The sequence below is a fragment of the Scomber scombrus genome, chromosome 11, assembly GCF_963691925.1.
Source record: "Scomber scombrus chromosome 11, fScoSco1.1, whole genome shotgun sequence".
Taxonomy (NCBI): Eukaryota; Metazoa; Chordata; class Actinopteri; order Scombriformes; family Scombridae; genus Scomber; species Scomber scombrus.
This window is the reverse complement of record NC_084980.1, coordinates 22,225,796-22,244,966: the sequence shown is the minus strand read 5'-3', so window position 1 is coordinate 22,244,966 and position 19,171 is coordinate 22,225,796. Positions and strand designations below refer to the sequence as shown.

The following is a 19,171-nucleotide window of genomic DNA, read 5'->3' as shown; positions in this document are numbered from 1 at the left end:
CTAATATTAACATCTGAATGATTGTGGTAGAAGATATGTAGCATTTTACTGAAAATGCTTTGATCACTACGATTCTTTTGTGAAGTTATCAAGTTCATAAAATCAAATATTGAATTTCCTTTTGAACAAAAATATACACTGTAATTTGCACTTAAAGTCTGAAAATATAAACTTTTACCAATACTACTTTATTTCTTTAGTTTGTCACCATAACCATGATGCAAATATTGTCCAATACTTAACTGTCACCTTCTTGTTTACAACCAGTGAATGTACAAATGATGAGTCACTAAAAACACATCAACTATCAAATCCAATTCACTTCACTTGAAGGTAGGGTTTTCTAAATATTGTTGGTGACGTTTTTTTTCTCTTTTCTTACTGGAGCTACTAATTTTGGCTCCATAAAGTATGTTTACAAAGTGCAGTTGTTCAAACATGATACATTGTTGGTGTATGTCTGGTCTCACTCCCACATTCACTATTCCCTGCATAGAAATCATTCCTTTGCTTAGTGAGTAGCCAATTTATAGTTATATAGATAGAAGGAATTTGTAAAGTACATGCAATTTAAAATTATAAATTAGTTATTCTAAGATCTTACAAAGAATAAATGAATAGATGCCACTAAATTCTACACACTGCATCTTTAATTGTATTACCATTAAATCAACTTAATTAAACTGTCATCAGTGGTTCTGATGTTTGGTTATATAACTGTATTTGCATCTATAACCTGGCTGTAGCGTTACAGCTCAGGTGAGATCTGAAGAACTCCTGGATCTTCTTCCACAAGTGGACTTCAGCAGCTGTGTGGGATCTGGGCTCACCGCCCCACATGGCTGGCTTGCCTGCAACCCAATGGAAGCTGGAGGGGCAGTAGGGTCCATAAGGTGGCTCTAAGAAATGTCCTGCTTCAGGGTAACACACACTTTCAAAGTTCTCCTTCCCATGACGCTTCAATCTCTCCACCAACTCATCCATGTGAGCCTTGCTGTCCCAGTTGAGGTCGTCTTCTGAAGCCACAAAGAGAAAATGGGACTCTGCTTTTTCAATGGGGATCAGGGTGGCCCGGTTCTCCTCTGCCAAAGGATCATTATTACAATACTTGAATATGTCGGCCGCTGACTCAGTGTGAATCACTTTGCTGATGTCAGACATTAACGCAGGGTGAAGTAGGTTTTTCTTATAGTAGAGGGGGAGAGCTGTGTTGGCACAGCAGCCATTAATCCACACTACAGCATCAATACCTGCCAGGTAAGAGGCCATTGAAAGTGCAACATCTCCAGTTTTTGAAAGGGATAATACACCAACTCCTTCACTGCCCACCTGTGAAAAACACAAAGTGTAAATTATAAGAGACAAAAATGCTGATTTGTTTTTAAATATTTATTCTTCTATTGCACTTAATTAAACTTAAGAGTTCAGTGGCATCTCCAGATAAGAGCAACATTGACTGGAATAGGGAGACAGGACTCTCTTTGGGTCTGGCTTGGGACAGGAGCTCAGTGACTTGCACCATCAGGCTCAGCCCAAAGATCAACAGTATGAGGCTGCTCTCATGTGGACCAGACACCCACAATTGTCGGGGTCTGGTCAGGTGCATTGCCAAAGGATGAGGCCTTAGCGGGGGCCTTGGCATGCTGACCCTTGGCTAAGTAAACAGAGACGTGAAGTGCCTCTAGTTGGAAGGGAGCTGGAAATAGAGCAGGAGGTGGAGCAATGCCAGATATAGTTGGCCTCACCTCTACTCATAGCAGTGTTGAAGCAGAGGGTTGCCTCTATGCACCTGTGAGTCTCGAAAAGGGAGTCGTTCACTGTTTTCTGTGCCTCAGGAGAGAGTTAGCTAAGGAGAAGGACATCTGGGCCACCTTACTTTTAGAAATCAAGTTTCAGGAAATTCAGAGAGCTCACCTTATCAAGGTTTTTTAAGAACTGCATTGCCTCCTCAAAATAATCCAGATGGACCTCCTTGATGCTCTTCGGCATGTCATCAAAGCCAAACGCAGCTATAGTCAGAACCACAAATCCTCGACTGGCCAGCAGAGAAGCTCTTTTCTCTGATAAACCTCCCCCTAAAGTGTGCAGATCCAATACAGCAGGGAATGGACCTCGTCCTGGATCAGAGGACACATGAGAGCACGAAATGATTTAAATCTTTCATGTCAAGATGCATCTTCAGTTTTCATGTTTTGTATGCAGAGCGTGAACTGGCACTGCTATTATTACTGTTCGTGAGCATGCTGATGATGGCATGCCAATGAAAATCCAGTGTGGCTACAGAGGAATTTAGTCAATGCTAAATTCAGTCAGTGCTAAGCTAATGCAATGATATTGCTCACCTGTCTGTACTTAATATGGTTTTGAACAAGAATGGACTTAGAAAAAGGTTTGATGTTTTTTTGTCTCTTCTGACATTGTCCCTGAAAAAAAAAAGACAAGAATAAAGCAACAAACCTGGAGGAGTGAACAGGACTCCACGAATATTCCCCTCTTTGATTGGGAGCCGGGTGACTCCCTCTCCCATTAAATGCCTCTCGTTAGTCTCTTCTGCCAGGAGTCTGCCCTCCCCCTCCTCTTCAAGCACAGAAAACTTCACCAAGTAGGGGTTTAGTGATTTGTTTATTTGAAACCTTTTGTGCAAGGTGTCTGCCCTCATTGACCGCAGCAGACCCATGGGTTCAATCCCGACGTAGCTCCCGCTCAGTGAGGGGTCTTTATTCATGTCGATCTCCCCCTTATCATCAGCCCTGTAGGTGGCCGAGGAGCTGAAAACTACCCCCTTCTCGCTGATGGATCTGGCCCTCATGGTGACCACCTGCCTCGCTTTTAGCCCGGCCACCATCACCTGAACGGGCTCGTCGAACAAGCATTTGGCGCTAGGCAGCAGCTTCACTCTGATTCGGGATGCCATCTCTTCTTAAGCTACTGTTCTTTTCTTCACCGGGTTAGACTTTGTACTGTAAAATGTGATGAAACAGATACATTATATATATCTGTGCTGAACCTTGTTTGTCTTTTTTCTTCTTCTTTTTTTAAAACACACAAAAGATTCAAGATCATCTCAGTCCAGCCTATAGACATACATTTTTATAACCCAAAGTCTTTCTGTTGAACAAGAAAAATACTTTGCATCAAAATTTGGCTTACAGACATGCTCAGTTCAGTGGAAACAGAGTGAATGAGACATTAAAATGTTTGAATTCATCTTTTATCTGACCTTTTGAATAGATCTATGCTACCTTCAGAGATTTTTTTCATGGCGGGGTAGGATCTTAGAGTTTTACCATCTGCTAATGTGTGATTTTTGACTCATTTATTTCATTCTTATTAATGTTTTGTGCATATTTAGCTTTATAGATATATACCATTTTGTTTATGTAACTATATTTTGTGTGTTGTGTTTGCACTAGATACAGCAGAATAAACTGCATTTCATTTTTTTCTATTCCAATGTGATTTTTTTTCTTCCTTTCCTTTTCAGTTATGTTTACAATAACTCTGAATATATCCTGTTTATAAAAATCAAGTGTACCATTTCTTCTAAATATTCTAAATTGTTAATCATAATAACACTTTGATTTAAAAAGTGTTTAAAAAAGGAACAGGATTTAGGCTACGTGAAAAAAAAGTATTAGATAGCAGAGTCATTGTATACGTAGTTTGTCATTTAAAGTATGACTCGGAGTTTGAGAGCTATAAGTTGTGATACTTGTCAAACACACAGAGACACACACACATTTATAATACATGCATAAAAAGCTTTAAAGTCATGCAATAGCTAGTTCATTTTAAAACAGCGGAGAGAGTTGATTAGTAAAGTAAAAGAAGTAAAGAAGTAAATTTGCAGACACATATCAGACACATATCTCTGTCCGGTGCACAGATGATGAATCACCAATTAAAACAAGAAAATAAAAGACTTCAACTTATCAAAAACCACCCAGACTTCATCATCAGTCCACTCAGACACAAAAAACAAAGCCCTCTCCTCTCTGTTTCTCCTTGCCTCACATAAAGACTTGTGTCTGTATTACTTTATGGAAGTTGACAAGACCAGGGCTAACTGCAGAGCCATAAATCAGAGGACACAGAAGGATTACAGTGCAAATTAACATATAAGGATTAGGAAGGACTGTAATAGATTTTTATCTTAGTCCATTAAATACTAAGTGACTTCCCACAAATGCTCAGTAAAGAAAGCACTTTCTCACAGAGCAGACTAATTTCTCACAATGTAATGTCATCATGAAATCTAAATATCGAAACAAGTTTTATCTGTCCTTATTTTTCTTTCCCTTTAAAGAGAGGGAGAGGGAGTCTGAAAAGTAGAAATGTGACTTACCTGCAGTTAAAACAACTGCTCATGTAGAGTGAAAGAGATTATAATGTGGGTTGAAAGTCCCTTATGTTCATCACGGGCTCCTGATGGGGCACAGTGAAAATTGTATCTCATCTGTTACAGCACACGGTGTTCCTCCAAGGACTGTGTGTGTGGGTGTAAATATTGATTTATTGCAAATGATTTGGCACATGAGCAGTGTGCCTGCAGCCTTGCAGAAGTTTAAGCAAAGACAGAAGACAGTTTATTGTCATGTGTCCACATACACTGCAATCCTGTTTGTCCACAAATTACCTCTTTCAGGTCCCCTCTGACTTCTGCTGCTGGAGGTGGAGTTAGTTTACTCTACTTTATATACAGTTAACTAGTTTAGTCTAGTGGTTCCCAACCTAGGGGTCGGGTCCCTCCAAAGGGTCAGCAGATAAATGTGAGGGGTTCTTAGATGATTAATGGGAGAGGAAAGACGAAAAAAACTAAATTCTGATACACAAATGTGTTTTCAGTTTTTTGGACTTTTTCTCTAATCTTTGATTTTTGCTGAAATATTGGATCATTTGAACATTTATTGAAATGAAACCATGTGAGAAGTTTAGAGGAGAAAATCACTATTTGGTTGAGCTGTTAACAACTCATAGACATCTGAAATGTAACCCTGACTACACACTGCGTTTATAAGATGTCAAAAGACAAAAAGGTTGGAAACCACTGGTTTAATATTTAACAATGTGTTATATTTTAAAAGCTTGTTATATTATCTATTGTGTCAAATCATTATCTGAAAAGTAACTAAAGCTGTCAAATAAATGTAGTGGAGCAGATGTACAAAGTAGCATCAAAGTGAAATTCTCAAGTCAATTTACTTAAGTAAATAGAGTGTGTCACTTAAGTAAATGTACTTAGTTAATTTACACCACTGCTGTAGGTTGTGAAACTACTGTAAAGCAGTGAAAACTTTATATAATTTCATTCTCTGAACTCTGATACATCTTCCCCATGAAAACAGCTCCAGTCTTCCTGCTGGTCTCGACACAGAGGTTTCATTGTTTTAACTATGCCAATAGTGATATTAGGAATTGTAACCATTCCATGATCGGTATACTGGCTGATAATCTTATAGGCTACAGAATATATAGAACAAAACACAAGTTTTTTCTTATGATCCCTATAATGTAGTCATCAAACACTTGTGACAAAGATATGTAATGGAGGCCATGATATTGTTACAGTTTAACAGTAAACTTTATTGTATAAAATGACAGCAGTGCACTGAAACAGTAAACCTGAAAATTTAACAATTATGAATAACTACATCAAAAACATGAAGAAGAAAAAAGATGTCACCTCACAGCCATGCAGCCGATTTTTCCCAGTGGTCACTTGCGGTATTGCAGTGAAAAATCCTCCTATGACCCAAACAGCAGTTTTCCCATAGACACGATAAAGTACATGAGGGGGGCAAAATATTAGGAACACTTTTCAATATAATACACACCACCAACCACTACGACCTAAATTCTGAAGCAGAATTATCATCTTTGTGACATTGTCAATAACAACTGAAGCTAAAAACTGAAAAGTAGGATTTAAGGCAGGTGTTACAGGTGTGTGTAAAGTGGCTGGTGAGTGTATATACATAACAACGTCTTTCTGTCACAGAATGAGACACAAATTGACTATTTAAACCTGTCAATTAAGAAAAAGGAACTATAAAAACGTCTGTAGCCTGCAGAATATGTTTAAATTAAATATTGTTTATGTAGTTTGTGACTGTGATTTTATGAATAGGCTTAAAATGGCCAGCTGCAGTTTATGAGCTTTTATTTGCTTTATGAGCTCTTTTGAAGCACTTTAGAATCGTAATATTGCATTTGCACTGTATGTTCTTTTAATAAGTTTAAAGCAAATCATAGTTTAGTTTTTTGTTTTCACTTTCTAATTGGGTTTTCTTTTTTTACTGTTTAATCATCCCCTGATGTTTTGTTTTTATGTAAAGCACATTGAGTAGCCCCTGTGTATGAAATGTGCTGTATAAATAAAGCTCCCTTGCCTTGCCTTTATTTTCTTTTTATACTTTATTTATTGTCATCATTTCATTTTATACATCTTGCATATGTACGTCTTGCTATAGTGATTACATCTTTTTTGGTAATGTGATTAAGTGTCATCCAGTGATACAACATAATAAACAATTAATTAATATATATAGTTAAAGTAAATCAATAACAATATTTACAATGCAGATTTAAATTATTACAGTATATTGTGGTCATTTTAAATTAATTGAAACATTCCTAGAAAATAAATAAATGAGAAAAAAAATTCAACTTTGATTTTATTTCATATTGTCGGTGCTTTCAGTCCTCTTTCACAGGTAGTTTTTCTGATTGCTGTATCACAGCAGCCTGACCACACATTTAGAAATTTAGAGTGGCTTATATCACCATCAAGTGGCGAAATGAATGAATGACTCCTGAGAGAAAGGCCCTTAAAATAACAGCCCACTCCACCGATTTAGCCTATATTTAGTTCTTAAAATACAGCCATGTGATTTAACACTACTCTCCTATAAATCTCTGGGAACAGCTGAAAAAAATATACAGCTGTGTGTAAATCTGTAGGGTTTATAATCGGTGCCCATTTGTAAATCATTCGCTCAAATGTATCATGTCTTCAGAAAACAAAAACCTTCAGTAGATAAGAAAGGCAACAGTAAAATAAAAAAAGGAGGACACCACAGGATTATGATACCCTGTGGTATCCTCTGTCATATTGGAGTATTGAGACTTTTTAATACTGAGCATGTTAGACCACACCCAATAGGCAGAAATAGCAATAAGACTGAAAATAAGACGCTGTAAGAAACCCGGTTCAGAGCCCTTCATGCAAATCAAACCATGCGCACTCATTATGAATCTAATGACTCGGTTTATCGCCTACAGTAACCACAATGCAACTCGACCCCCAACAGTTGAGTGGTTGTAAAAGCACCAAGATCTTTTAATAGGTAAAAGTAACACTAATACCGCAGTGTAAAAATACTCAACACAAAAGGACAATCTTAAATAACAAGTATTAGTTACAAAATGTACTTAAAGTGGAATTTTTCATGTTTTATTGTTTTACAACACTGAATCAAAGGATATTTGACACAGGATATTTTGGTACAGTCCAGTGTCTACAGTCCAGAGTGCCTCTGGTGCTTGTAGCGGCTAATTTAGCCTCAAATGATTTTTCAGTTTTCAAATTTTAACATATAGTGGAAACCAAATTGAAAACTTTAAAACAATGGTTTGATATTAATAAAAAAACAAAACAACTTAATTTATTATACTTGGAAATCGAAAAATAATAATAAATAATAATCAAATACAACTCATGTTAAATAATGTTGAAATAGAAAGGGTTTAAGACCACAGACTATGCTAGAAACCACATATACACCACGATAGCAATATTACACAAAACAATCCTCAATCCAAACTCAATACGCATATTGTACCATTCTTTAATAGTTCTATACATTACCTACTGTGTGGAGGTTTGGGGAAACGCTTACAAAACAATTACAAATCCAAAATGAACCAACCAAGACATTATTTATTTAAAATTGCACAATGAATGTATAAATGATGATGATAGATGCTTCCAGACTGTATCCAGAGGCTGTTTCATATTCAAATGAGTCAGTATGAATTAGGAGGAATCGGCATATCAAAAAAACAAAAACAAAAAAAAGATGTTTATCAGTTAATGGAGTAAAATTGTGTTATAAGCTAATGCTTTAGCCTACATCCTTTTAAACTGCCTTTTTCTGGTTTGTCACTGTTTCCAATGGAGATGCTTTACACACATATTTACTTACATTTAAAATGACTGAAATAAACTAAACTGTTAGTTAGTGGAATGTATTTTGTTTTCAAATGTTTTCAAAACATTAATGTGTACTGACAGACATGTTATTAGCCAAGATATCATGATTTATCTGTTGCCATGTCTTTTCTATTCTATAACTTGGCTGTATGCTGTGTAGCCTCACAGCTCAGGTGATTTCTGAAGAACTCCTGGATCTTCTTCCACATGTGGACTTCAGCTGCTGCGTGGGACCTGGGCTCACCACCCCACATCACTGGCTTGCCTATGAAACCGTGGAAGCTGGAGGGGCAGTAGGGTCCATAAGGTGGCTCTAAGTAATGTCCCGCTCCGGGGTAACACACACTTTCAAAGTTTTCTTTCCCATGACGCTTCAGTCTCTCCACCATGTCTTCCACATAAGCTTTGCTGTCCCAGTTAAGGTCGTCCTCTGCAGCCATAAAGAGAAAACGCCCCCCTGCCTTTTCAATGGGGATCAGGGTGGCTCGTTTCTCCTCCGCCAAAGGATTATCACCACCATACTTGATTATGCTAGCTCCTGACTCAGTTTGAATAATCTTGTTGACGTCAAACATTAAGGGAGGGTGGATCTGGCATTTCTTATAGTAAAGAGGTAAAGCGGTGTTGGCACTGCAGCCGTTGATCCACACTGTGGCATCAACACCTTGCAGGTAAGAGGCTGCTGAAAGTGCAAGGTCTCCACTTTTTGAAATTGATATTATTCCAACTCCTTTACTGCCGACCTGTGGAAAAAAAGACAAATTAAAAACAACAAACTGAAAGTTTTAGTATATATTGTTATTTCACAAAGACGGACTCCTTAGTAGATAAACATGAATGGCTCTTCATCTTAAAGCCACTGAGTATGAAATTTAAAAATGTTAGGACATTGGCTCACCTCAGTAAAAATTTACTTCAAACAATTCACCTTATCCTGTTTTCTTAAAAGTTGTATCGCCTCTTCAAAATAGTCCAGATGGAACTCCTTGATGTTCTTCGGCATGTCATCATGGCCGTACAGCGCTACAGTCAGAACCACAAATCCTCTGCTTGCCAGCAGAGACGCTCTTTTCTCTGACAAACCTCTCCCAAAATGGTACAGATCCAAGATAGCAGGGAATGGACCTTGTCCTAAAAACAAAGTACAGTAATTAAAAAGTAAAGTGGTTTACCACTTTGCCCCAAGTGACAGACGATGATTAGTTGCCTGATAAATGTATTTTAACATTGTTGTCCGAAAACTATATGAAATAAAATAAAAGTATTCTGTGTTTTCAAAAGTGGTGTTGGGCAACAATGGATGTCTGTGTCTTAAGGCTTAATCTATATCAGGATATATGTATTGAGACAATAGTTATTAGTAAGATTGATTGACTATTGATTGTGACCTCTCCTTGGGATTATCCTTTAAACACACAAGTAATTACATAGAAAGAGACATAGACCAACCTGGAGGAGTAAACAGGACTCCACGAATGTTCCCCTCTTTGATGGGAAGCCTGGTGACGCCATCTCCAATTAAAAGCCGCTCATTGGTCGCCTCTGCCAGCGTCCTGCCCTCCCCCTCTACTTCATGAACAGAGAACTTCACCACATGAGGGTTTAGTGACCTGGTTTTATGAAACCTTTTGTGTAAGGTGTCTGGCCTCATGGACCACAGCAGACCCATGGGTTCAACTCCATTGTAGGTCCCACTGAGTGAGGGGTCTCTCTCCAGATCGACCTCCCCGCTCCCATCAGCCCTGTAGGTGGCTGAGGAGCTGAACACCACTCCCTTCTCGTCTGTTGATCTGGCCTTCATGGTGACCACCTGTCTCGACCTCAGCCCGGTCACCTTCATATGAACAGGCTCGTCGAACAAACATCTGGCACTCGGCAGCAGCCTCAGTCTGACCTGGGAGGCCATCTCTTCTGATACTACAGTTAATACATAATCTAATTTAATCATGCAAAGAATGACAATATTAGAATTCTGACTTATTTTCATTCATTTTTAATTAATTTAATTTGTTGCTTATATGGTGATTAATCATTAATTGTTTCTTCTATAAAATGTCAGAAAATTATGAAAAATGTTGATTACTGTTACCCAAAGTCCAAAGACTAAAACGTCTCGTTTTGTCCTGACCAACGTTGTCCACAACCTAAAAATATTCAGTATACTATCATAGAGGACTAAAGAAACCTGAAAATATTCACATTTAAGAAGCTGCAGTGAGAATATTTTAGTATGTTTATTTTTTTTAAATTATCAAAACACTGAAACTATTATAAAAACAGCTGATTATCAATAACAGAAGTGATTACATGTCACAATCAGATACTCAGCTCTTACCAAAAATAAATGATGATTCTCATTTTATCACCTGCAGAGTTCATCGACTTGGCAATGGGTTTTAATGAATGGAAAATAGCATAGTCGTGTAGTGACAGTTCAAAATATAGTATGTAGAAGTTTGAATGAAGGACTTTGATTTAAAACACATGATGAGTATTAAAAAGGAGTATCTGTACACTGTGGTTTTGGTATGTTTTGTATTTCTTCCACCACTGCCTGCTCAGTTTACTCTAGTTTAAAAACAGGGCTCAGTTTCACCTTGTGTACAACACTACACTAACCTTACTGGTGTTAACTAAACAGCCACTTACCTGAGATTCAAAGTTAGATTATAACGCATCCAAACCTATTAGAAGGCATTTTAAACATTAAGGCAATAGTTCAAACAGAGCATTAACATTACATTATTGTCGTGCTCTTGTAGTCTGTTAGTTAATTGTAATTAATAAACTTACCAGTGACACAGACGCAGAGAAGAAGCTGCAGAAATGTTTATTCTGATCACGATTGTTACCTTAAACAACAGAAAGTGACGGAAACTGAAACAATCACGTACAGTCGCAAGAGGCACGTTTATAGGCGAGTTGCTGAAGCTGATGGTCACGTGGCTGACAGTAAAGTGCTTCAAAATAAAAGCCTCACAGGGTTTGACCGGCATAGAAGTTTTGTTGTGAAGCATTGACAGGAAGTGTAATGGTATTAATAACAGATAATTATCTAGAAAAAACTCTGCAGCTTTCTTAACACGGTCAATAAGTCTCCAAAATCATTTTCAACAAACTGTGAGTTTGACCCTGAACTGCGATCAATTAACCTGAGTATGAATCCAATTTCACTGTACTTGGACACTTGCAGACTTTGTGGGCGTTTTCCCGGTAAAGTCTGCTAGTGCTGCTGTCTGTCCAAACCCTCATCAAGTCTACAAGTGCCCTCAAGTGGACAACCTGCAGAAAAATATATTTCAATTTATTTATTTTTTTTGGAAGTGGTAAAACAGAAAGACATGACTGTAAAATCCCAATCTGATCTAATAATAATATGTTTGGTGATTTGCACTTAAAAGGCATTGACGTTAAAATGCAGTAGATTTTAAATGTATCTTGGTTCAACAACCTTCAGTGAATATTATAGGAAGGATGTTCTATCAGTGTGACCATAAGCGCTAGAGATAATTATTAAATTATTCAGTCATGTGTCTAAAGCTTTATTCTGATTTTATAAATTCTGGATTACATGTTTTTCCAGTTTATCACTAATCTGTTTGTTTTTTTTTTGTTGTTTTTTAAAAATTGCACAAATGTGGATTGCACATTGAAAAGAAAGTCCCAGTCAAGTAAGTAGACATGATGATTGAAAAAAATAAAGTTCAAATTTACTGATATGTGCCAGTTTACAAGACAGAAACAGACAATGAAAAAAAACACAGTGGGCTTATTTCTCTGTTTAAATGAGAGAAACGGCATTTGGAAGCTTAAAAGAATGATTGGAAAAAGGCAGCTACCTGCAAGTTTAGCCTTCTTTAAATATTAGTACTTCTGGCCTAACCATTAGTGATTGTGTAATTTGGTAATTTTACCCGACACACTCCCCCTGATCATCATAAAGTGCCTCTGTGTAACCTGTGTCCTAAGTGGTAACACCTTGGGATGTTGCATATTGGATGCTGTGTGCTTGTTGGCTTATGTTCCTATTTGGGTTAAGGCTTTCTCTTTGAGGCACCATTTATATTATGGGCTGATAATCTCGATTAGTTCAACAAAGATATTTTGGCATATTCTCTCCTGCATCAGGTCATTATCATAATAATTTTTCAAAACATAAACATTCAGACATCAATCAAACATTTAGTTGTCATATTTAACCATATACTTCTAATTGGCTGCTAGGATATCATGATTTATCTGTTGCTATGCCTTTCCTACTCTCGAATTTGCATCTATAACTTGGCTGTAGGCTGTGTAGCTTCACAGCTCAGGTGAGATCTGAAGAACTCCTGGATCTTCTGCCACAAGTGGACTTCAGCAGCTGCGTGGGACCTGGGCTCACCGCCCCACATCACTGGCATGCCTGCCATCCCATGAAGGCTGGAGGGGCAGTAGGGTCCATAAGGTGGCTCTAAGTAATGTCCCGCTCCAGAGTAACACACACTTTCAAAGTTCTCCTTCCCATGACGCTTCAGTCTCTCCACCATGTCGTCCACATAAGCTTTGCTGTCCCAGTTGAGGTCGTCCTCTGAAGCAACAAAGAGAAAATGTCCCTTGGCTTTTTCGATGGGGATCAGGGTGGCTTGGTTCTCCTCTGCCAAAGGGTTAAGTGTAACATACTTGCACATACCGGCCCCTGACTCAGTGATCACCATCTTACTGAGGTCAAACATTAAGGGAGGGTGGATCTGGCGTTTCTTATAGTAAAGAGGAAAAGCTGTGTTGGCACTGCAGCCGTTGATCCACACTGTGGCATCAACATCTGGCAGGTAAGAGGCTGCTGAAAGTGCAAGGTCTCCACTTTTGGAAAGTGATATTATCCCTACTCCTTTACTGCCGACCTGTGGGAAAACAGACAAATTAAAAACAAGAAAATCGAAGTTGAATGGCACTTTACCTAAAAGCTGCTGTGTACAATTTAAAAATGTTCAGACATTAGCTCACCACAGTAGCAAAGTATGATCTGTGACCCCCCCAAAACTCACTTTATCTTGTTTTCTTAAAAGTTGTATCGCCTCTTCAAAATAGTCCAAATGGACCACCTTGATGTTCTTCGGCATATCATCATGGCCGTACAGCGCTACAGTCAGAACCACAAATCCTCTGCTGGCCAGCAGAGACGCTCTTTTCTCTGATAAACCTCCCCCTAAAGTGTACAGATCCAAGACAGCAGGGAATGGACCTCGTCCTGGATCAGAAGATACATCAGAACCAAAATTATTTAATAATACAGTACAGTAGTTAAAAAGTAAAGTTGCAATACATTTTTCACTTTGCCCCAAGTGACAAATGTTAATTTTTAAATATTCAGCCCATATGTCAGTGGAGAGAGTAGACAGGGGTCCAGGATGTCTTGCGTTGAAAAGGTTTATTTACTTGATCAAGGAGAAGTGAATGAATAATCAGTACACATTATGTTCTGATGCTCGCTTCAATTCTGAAGTTTCTGTCCTCCGGGGATAGTCTTAAACCACACAGATAATGCCACAGGTTGAGCCATGCCAAAATATGGGCAGATCCAACACATTTACAGCATATAGAATTTAGTCTACTGGTCTACAGATAAGAACAGTGCCTAGACGCAACTCAGGGCCTTTGTCCTCCATTCCACAGGGTTCACCATATCCAACGTCTGACTACAGTTACCTCTACTCCGTTCAGAGAGACAGGAAAACTGACCTTGGCTGCTGTAGCAACACTATCAGGGTGCCTCCTGTTTTCCCCCAAAGGAGCAGACTCACTTCCTACTACTATCTCAACGGGAGACAGTGTCTTCCAGTCAAGATTTGGTGTGGCCTTGCAATGACTACAAAGTCTAATTTGATCCAGTACATGCTAATGATTGACGTAAATGATTGAAAATTCCCTAACAACGGACAATGATTAAGGATGACAATGGATGTCTGGCTTATAGGACTTAATCTATATCAGGATTTATGTATTAAAATATGAGTTATCAGTAAGATAGATTGACTATTGATTGTGACCTCTCCTTGGGATCATCCTTTAAACTAACTATTAATTACTTAGAAAGAGACATAGACCAACCTGGAGGAGTAAACAGGACTCCACGAATGTTCCCCTCTTTGATGGGAAGCCTGGTGACGCCGTCTCCAATTAAAAGCCTCTCATTGGTCGCCTCTGCCAGCGTCCTGCCCTCCCCCTCTACTTCATGAACAGAGAACTTCACCACATGAGGGTTTAGTGACCTGGTTTTATGAAACCTTTTGTGTAAGGTGCCTGGCCTCATGGACCACAGCAGACCCATGGGTTCAACTCCATTGTAGGGCCCACTGAGTGAGGGGTCTCTCTCCAGATCGACCTCCCCGCTCCCATTAGCCCTGTAGGTGGCTGAGGAGCTGAACTCCACACCCTTATCGTCCATTGATCTGGCTTTCATGGTGACCACCTGTCTCGACCTCAGCCCGGTCACCTTCACCTGAACGGGATCATCAAACAAACATCTGGCACTCGGCAGCAACCTCAGTCTGACCTGGGAGGCCATCTCTTCTGAGACTATAGATCCTTTCCTTACAGGTTCCACCTTTGCTCTGTAAGAAAGTCTCTACAGCGACGTTTCTCCTCTGAGATGTTTAGACGTTTCTCTGTAAGACATTAAGCTGGGAAAAAAATGACATAATGACCAATCTGCATCTGTTTGAAGAAAACCCGACACAGGAAATGTTCATTTTACTTACTGTAAAGTGTGTGTGCATGTTAAATAAAATGTATTTTATTTTATTTTTGTTGTTGTATTGTTTAGTAGTGTTTAATTCTGTGTTATCTCTATTTCATGGTTTTGTCTATTGTTGGTTTTACGGTTTAAAGATATTATGTTTTATAATCTTGACTGTTCTTTCTACGTTTTACTTCATTTTATTTTTATGTAACATTGTTTTGAAAAATGTTATATAAATTGTATATTTATTTTAGGTAACACTGTATCTGTCAATTTGTTTGTTTTTTCTAGTTGTATGTCTTTATTTTGATACATATACAGAGATCTAGTGACTGACAACCACGGTCAAATTCCTTGGATGTGTCAACATATTTGATTAATGTGCTTAATACTTCTGCCTCACTTCAACTTCTAAATATCATAGTTTTCCCCCTATTACTTTTATTTGACAGCTGCAGTTCCTTGTCACTTTGCTGATTAATATTTTACAGAAGAGCAAGTAATAAACTTATAAAATGCAATATATTGTTAAAGTTTAAACCAGTCGATCCCACATTTAAAAAGCTGGAACAAGAGATGTTTAGTATTTTTTCTTGAAAAATAACAAACCTTTAATCGATTATCAAAACAGTTGATAATTGATAATAGATGTGATCACATTCGACTATTTGGTACTTAGGCCTGGGCAAAAATAAAATATGATCATCATTTTTATATTATCACCTACAGCAAAGAACACCAGGTTGGGGATAGGTTATAATAAATGGAAAATGGCATGTAAAATTTTGTAGTGACAGTCATAATATATTACTTCAGATGTTTCTTAATTCAAAATGTATTATTTTGATAATAATAATAATAGTCTGTTGATCGATTAATCTATTAATCATCTTATTGTTGCAGCTCTACACAATACATCACTCAAGTACATCTAGTATATAATACTTTTACTCACAAGTTTGAATGCAGACTTTGATTTTAAATACAAGACGAGTATTAAAATCGAGTGTGTGTACACTGTGGTTTTAGTATGTTTAGTACTTTTACCACCACTGTTTGCTCAGTTTACTAAGTTAAGACATGGCTCAGTTTCACACTGTGTACATACCACACTGACATCTATCTATCTATCTATCTATCTATCTATCTATCTATCTATCTATCTATCTATCTATCTATCTATCTATCAGAATTATAACCTTTTTGATAATGTCAACAAAAACTGAAAATGTATTAAGTTCATAAATGTAGAATTCATAGCAGAGCTGTTGTATTGGATTGCATTAGATTGCACATGTGTACCTAATGAAGGTAGATAGATAGATAGATAGATAGATAGATAGATAGATAGATAGATAGATAGATAGATAGATAGATAGATAGAAATAACAACCATGAATACTAAAAATTACACAACAACCACAGCTTCCAAACATGTAGTATGGAGAATAGAAACAATAGCCTACTAGTATATAAATATCAATGAAATAAGGAATCAAATTATCTTATAAATTGTGGTTTATTTTGTAGTGTGACTGGTTTCACTGTTTGCATCAGTAGGCTACCTTACAAAAAGTATAAAACCGAGCGGAATCCGTCACTGCTGACATTAGTTTACAACATCACACTAACCACATGACGACTCATGACTAGTCTGAACTAACCTTAGTTAAAACGCTATTTCCCTGAGATTCAGCGTTACATTTTTACGATGCATTCAACTTTTATACCTAGAGGGTATTTTGATACACATGAGGCAATAGTTCAAACAGAGCATTGACATTTACAAACCAGTGATTTTGTTTTAGTTTGGAGTCTCTCTCCTCTCATTATGTGTTGTTAACTTACCGGTGACACAGCTGCAGAGAAGAAGCTGCAGACACGTTTTATTTGTTTCATTTAACTCCTGCAGAGACCTCGTATAACAGAAAGTGACGGAAACTAAAACAACCCTCACGTACAGTTACAAGAGTCACGTTGTAATACGCAGCTGAAACTGTTGGTCACCATAGCTGCTTCACAATAAAAGCCTCACAAGGTTTGAGAGGCATAGAAGTTTAATTGTGAAGCATTGACAGGAAGTGTAATGGTAGTTATTACAGATTTTAACTAGTAATAATTCTGCAGCTTTCTGTGTACAAAGGTCAGTGCAGTGTGGGTTCAATAAACCCTGAGTGAACTCTGAGTTTATTAAACCTGAGATTGAACAGCTGATCAGATTATTCACCATGGCAACAGTACTGTACACACACACAAATAGACAGGAGGTATTTGATTGTAGCTACTACTTTTCCAAAAGGCCGCTGAGAGACTTAGTAGGCTCTTATCTGTGACACGTCCACAAAATCATACTGAAGTCCAGATGACGTTTTTACTGCAGTTTATTTGAAGGAAAAAATCAAAAAGGACTGACAAGCAGCTGTTCCACAAACATATAAAAACCCTGATGTGATCCGACTGTAAGAATAAAGTGATGAAAGACGTGGTGATGATGATGACAATGGTGACGGTCAACAGAAAATATCGGAGCTCTATTAACTCCCTTTGTCCAAATCTCCCGCCGCCAACCAAGTGAACAGGTAAAATAAGGGGAAACCACACTCATGTGTCAATCAATGCATGTCACCCAATTCGTGCAGCCCAAGCAAATATAAACATAAACAAAACATATTTTGGCTCCTACATGATCTTTATACTTTATTTACAGTTAAATGTTCTGTAGCCATTAAAACAAATCTGTTTCAGTATCCTGAGAGAAAAAACTGAAAAAACTCAGAGGATATGAGAAATGACTTTTCAGTTGTTCTTATTTGTTGCCATACAAACCCTGAATGATAATTATGATTAACAAACACCATCAACATGCACGGCACAGTATGTATAGGGAAAATTTCTCATCGCTTTAGAGCCTTCATATATTATTTTAAGCCTTAACAACTACAAGTAAATAGTTTTCATGTAACAAGATATGTTGCTCACTCAAAACATTAATCATAGGTTTGTTTCACTTAAATACAGTCACTCAATAGTGATGCTGAATATCACAACACCCAACTGCATATTAGAATATCAGTTTACCATTGTCGTTTGTTTATTGAAATAAATCAGTTTTCTAGAACATTATTCACAATAGCTTTTGTCCAAGCTTTATACAAAAGATGTAGAAACAAGAAAAACTTGTTTGGCCCAAATAAGTGCATATATATAAAACAATGCCTAAAAGCATTTTCCTGCTGAAAAAATCTTACCTGGTATCTTGAGATGCTTCTTCTCGCCAATGCCGTTTAACCCAGATGGTGTAGCAGTTGTTGTAGTATTATAATATAATATAATATAATATAATATAATATAATATAATATAATATAATATAATATAATATAATATAATATAATATAATATAATATAATATAATATAATAGTATATAATAGTTAACGGTAATATTTAGTGCACCACTGTTTTTCCTTTTTCATCCATGTATAAATGTACCAAATTTACAGATTACCTGTATTTCACAAAATAATTAATGGACTAATATTCACTTCAAAAGCCTGCAGATGAAGTTGACCAGGTGAAAATAGGTACCATTTAAAAATAAATAGAAATTCAATTTATTGAAAAAAATGTTCAAACCAATGTCTATTTTACTGTCTGAGCCGCAAATAAGTAATATGATTTATAGGCTGAAGGGTTTATAATTTTGTCTTTCATGCAATGTTGACGCTTGTGTTGCCTAGGTTCCGCCACTAGGGGGTGCGTTGAGTAAGTAGTGTCACATACACAATCATATGCAAATTCTACAAATACATTTTAAGATATGTTTAATTGCTCTTATTAAATTATAAGACACATCATCAGAAGTAAAATAGGGAGTAGTATTAAGTATTACGATGTACATAGAGGCAAGTATTAGTTCGGATCTAAGAGTACATTAAAGTATTCAAGTCATCAAGGTACACTTTTCTGAGATGGTAAAAGACAGGTATAAAGGTAAGTTGTAGGACTAGTGTTAAAGTAAAAAAAAAAGTATTAGGATAGATCTAAAAGTAAGTATCAATTATCCGTTCTTTGTTAACGTGATGGCATAATTAACATTCCTTTTTGAATCGCTTTTAAATCTTGTAAGATTGTTCTGTATTTTGCTTTTTCAAAAATCTGCTTTAATATGCTGAATGTTGTACTCCATGAGGTTCAAAAATGCATTTTTTTTGCCCCATAATACTTTGTGTTTGATTAGTA

General features: G+C 37.1%; 3 protein-coding genes across 5 annotated transcripts; all 3 read right to left on the bottom strand.

Annotated features, from left to right (window-relative positions):
* Positions 1–729: 729 nt before the first annotated feature.
* On the bottom strand, positions 730–2,914 carry LOC133991039 (acyl-coenzyme A thioesterase 2, mitochondrial-like). The gene is made up of 3 exons (XM_062429488.1): positions 2,458–2,914; positions 1,915–2,117; positions 730–1,329 (listed from the first exon to the last, which is right to left on the bottom strand). The coding sequence occupies exons 1-3, from the start codon at positions 2,912–2,914 to the stop codon at positions 730–732; spliced, it is 1,260 nt and encodes a 419-aa protein (XP_062285472.1).
* A 4,595-nt stretch (positions 2,915–7,509) lies between these two features.
* On the bottom strand, positions 7,510–11,613 carry LOC133990793 (acyl-coenzyme A thioesterase 3-like). 3 transcript variants are annotated; one of them, XM_062429199.1, is made up of 5 exons: positions 10,862–10,872; positions 10,302–10,356; positions 9,662–10,147; positions 9,141–9,343; positions 7,510–8,955 (listed from the first exon to the last, which is right to left on the bottom strand). In XM_062429199.1, the coding sequence occupies exons 3-5, from the start codon at positions 10,116–10,118 to the stop codon at positions 8,347–8,349; spliced, it is 1,269 nt and encodes a 422-aa protein (XP_062285183.1). In that variant the 5' UTR covers positions 10,119–10,147; positions 10,302–10,356; positions 10,862–10,872; the 3' UTR covers positions 7,510–8,346. The 3 variants fall into 3 exon arrangements, with proteins under 3 accessions (XP_062285183.1, XP_062285182.1, XP_062285181.1); XM_062429198.1 differs by having other exon boundaries at positions 9,662–10,129; positions 10,302–11,613; XM_062429197.1 differs by having other exon boundaries at positions 9,662–11,613.
* Positions 11,614–11,880: 267 nt separating this feature from the next.
* On the bottom strand, positions 11,881–16,897 carry LOC133990794 (acyl-coenzyme A thioesterase 1-like). The gene is made up of 4 exons (XM_062429201.1): positions 16,782–16,897; positions 14,303–14,874; positions 13,240–13,442; positions 11,881–13,095 (listed from the first exon to the last, which is right to left on the bottom strand). The coding sequence occupies exons 2-4, from the start codon at positions 14,757–14,759 to the stop codon at positions 12,487–12,489; spliced, it is 1,269 nt and encodes a 422-aa protein (XP_062285185.1). The 5' UTR covers positions 14,760–14,874; positions 16,782–16,897; the 3' UTR covers positions 11,881–12,486.
* Between the last annotated feature and the right edge of the window lie 2,274 nt (positions 16,898–19,171).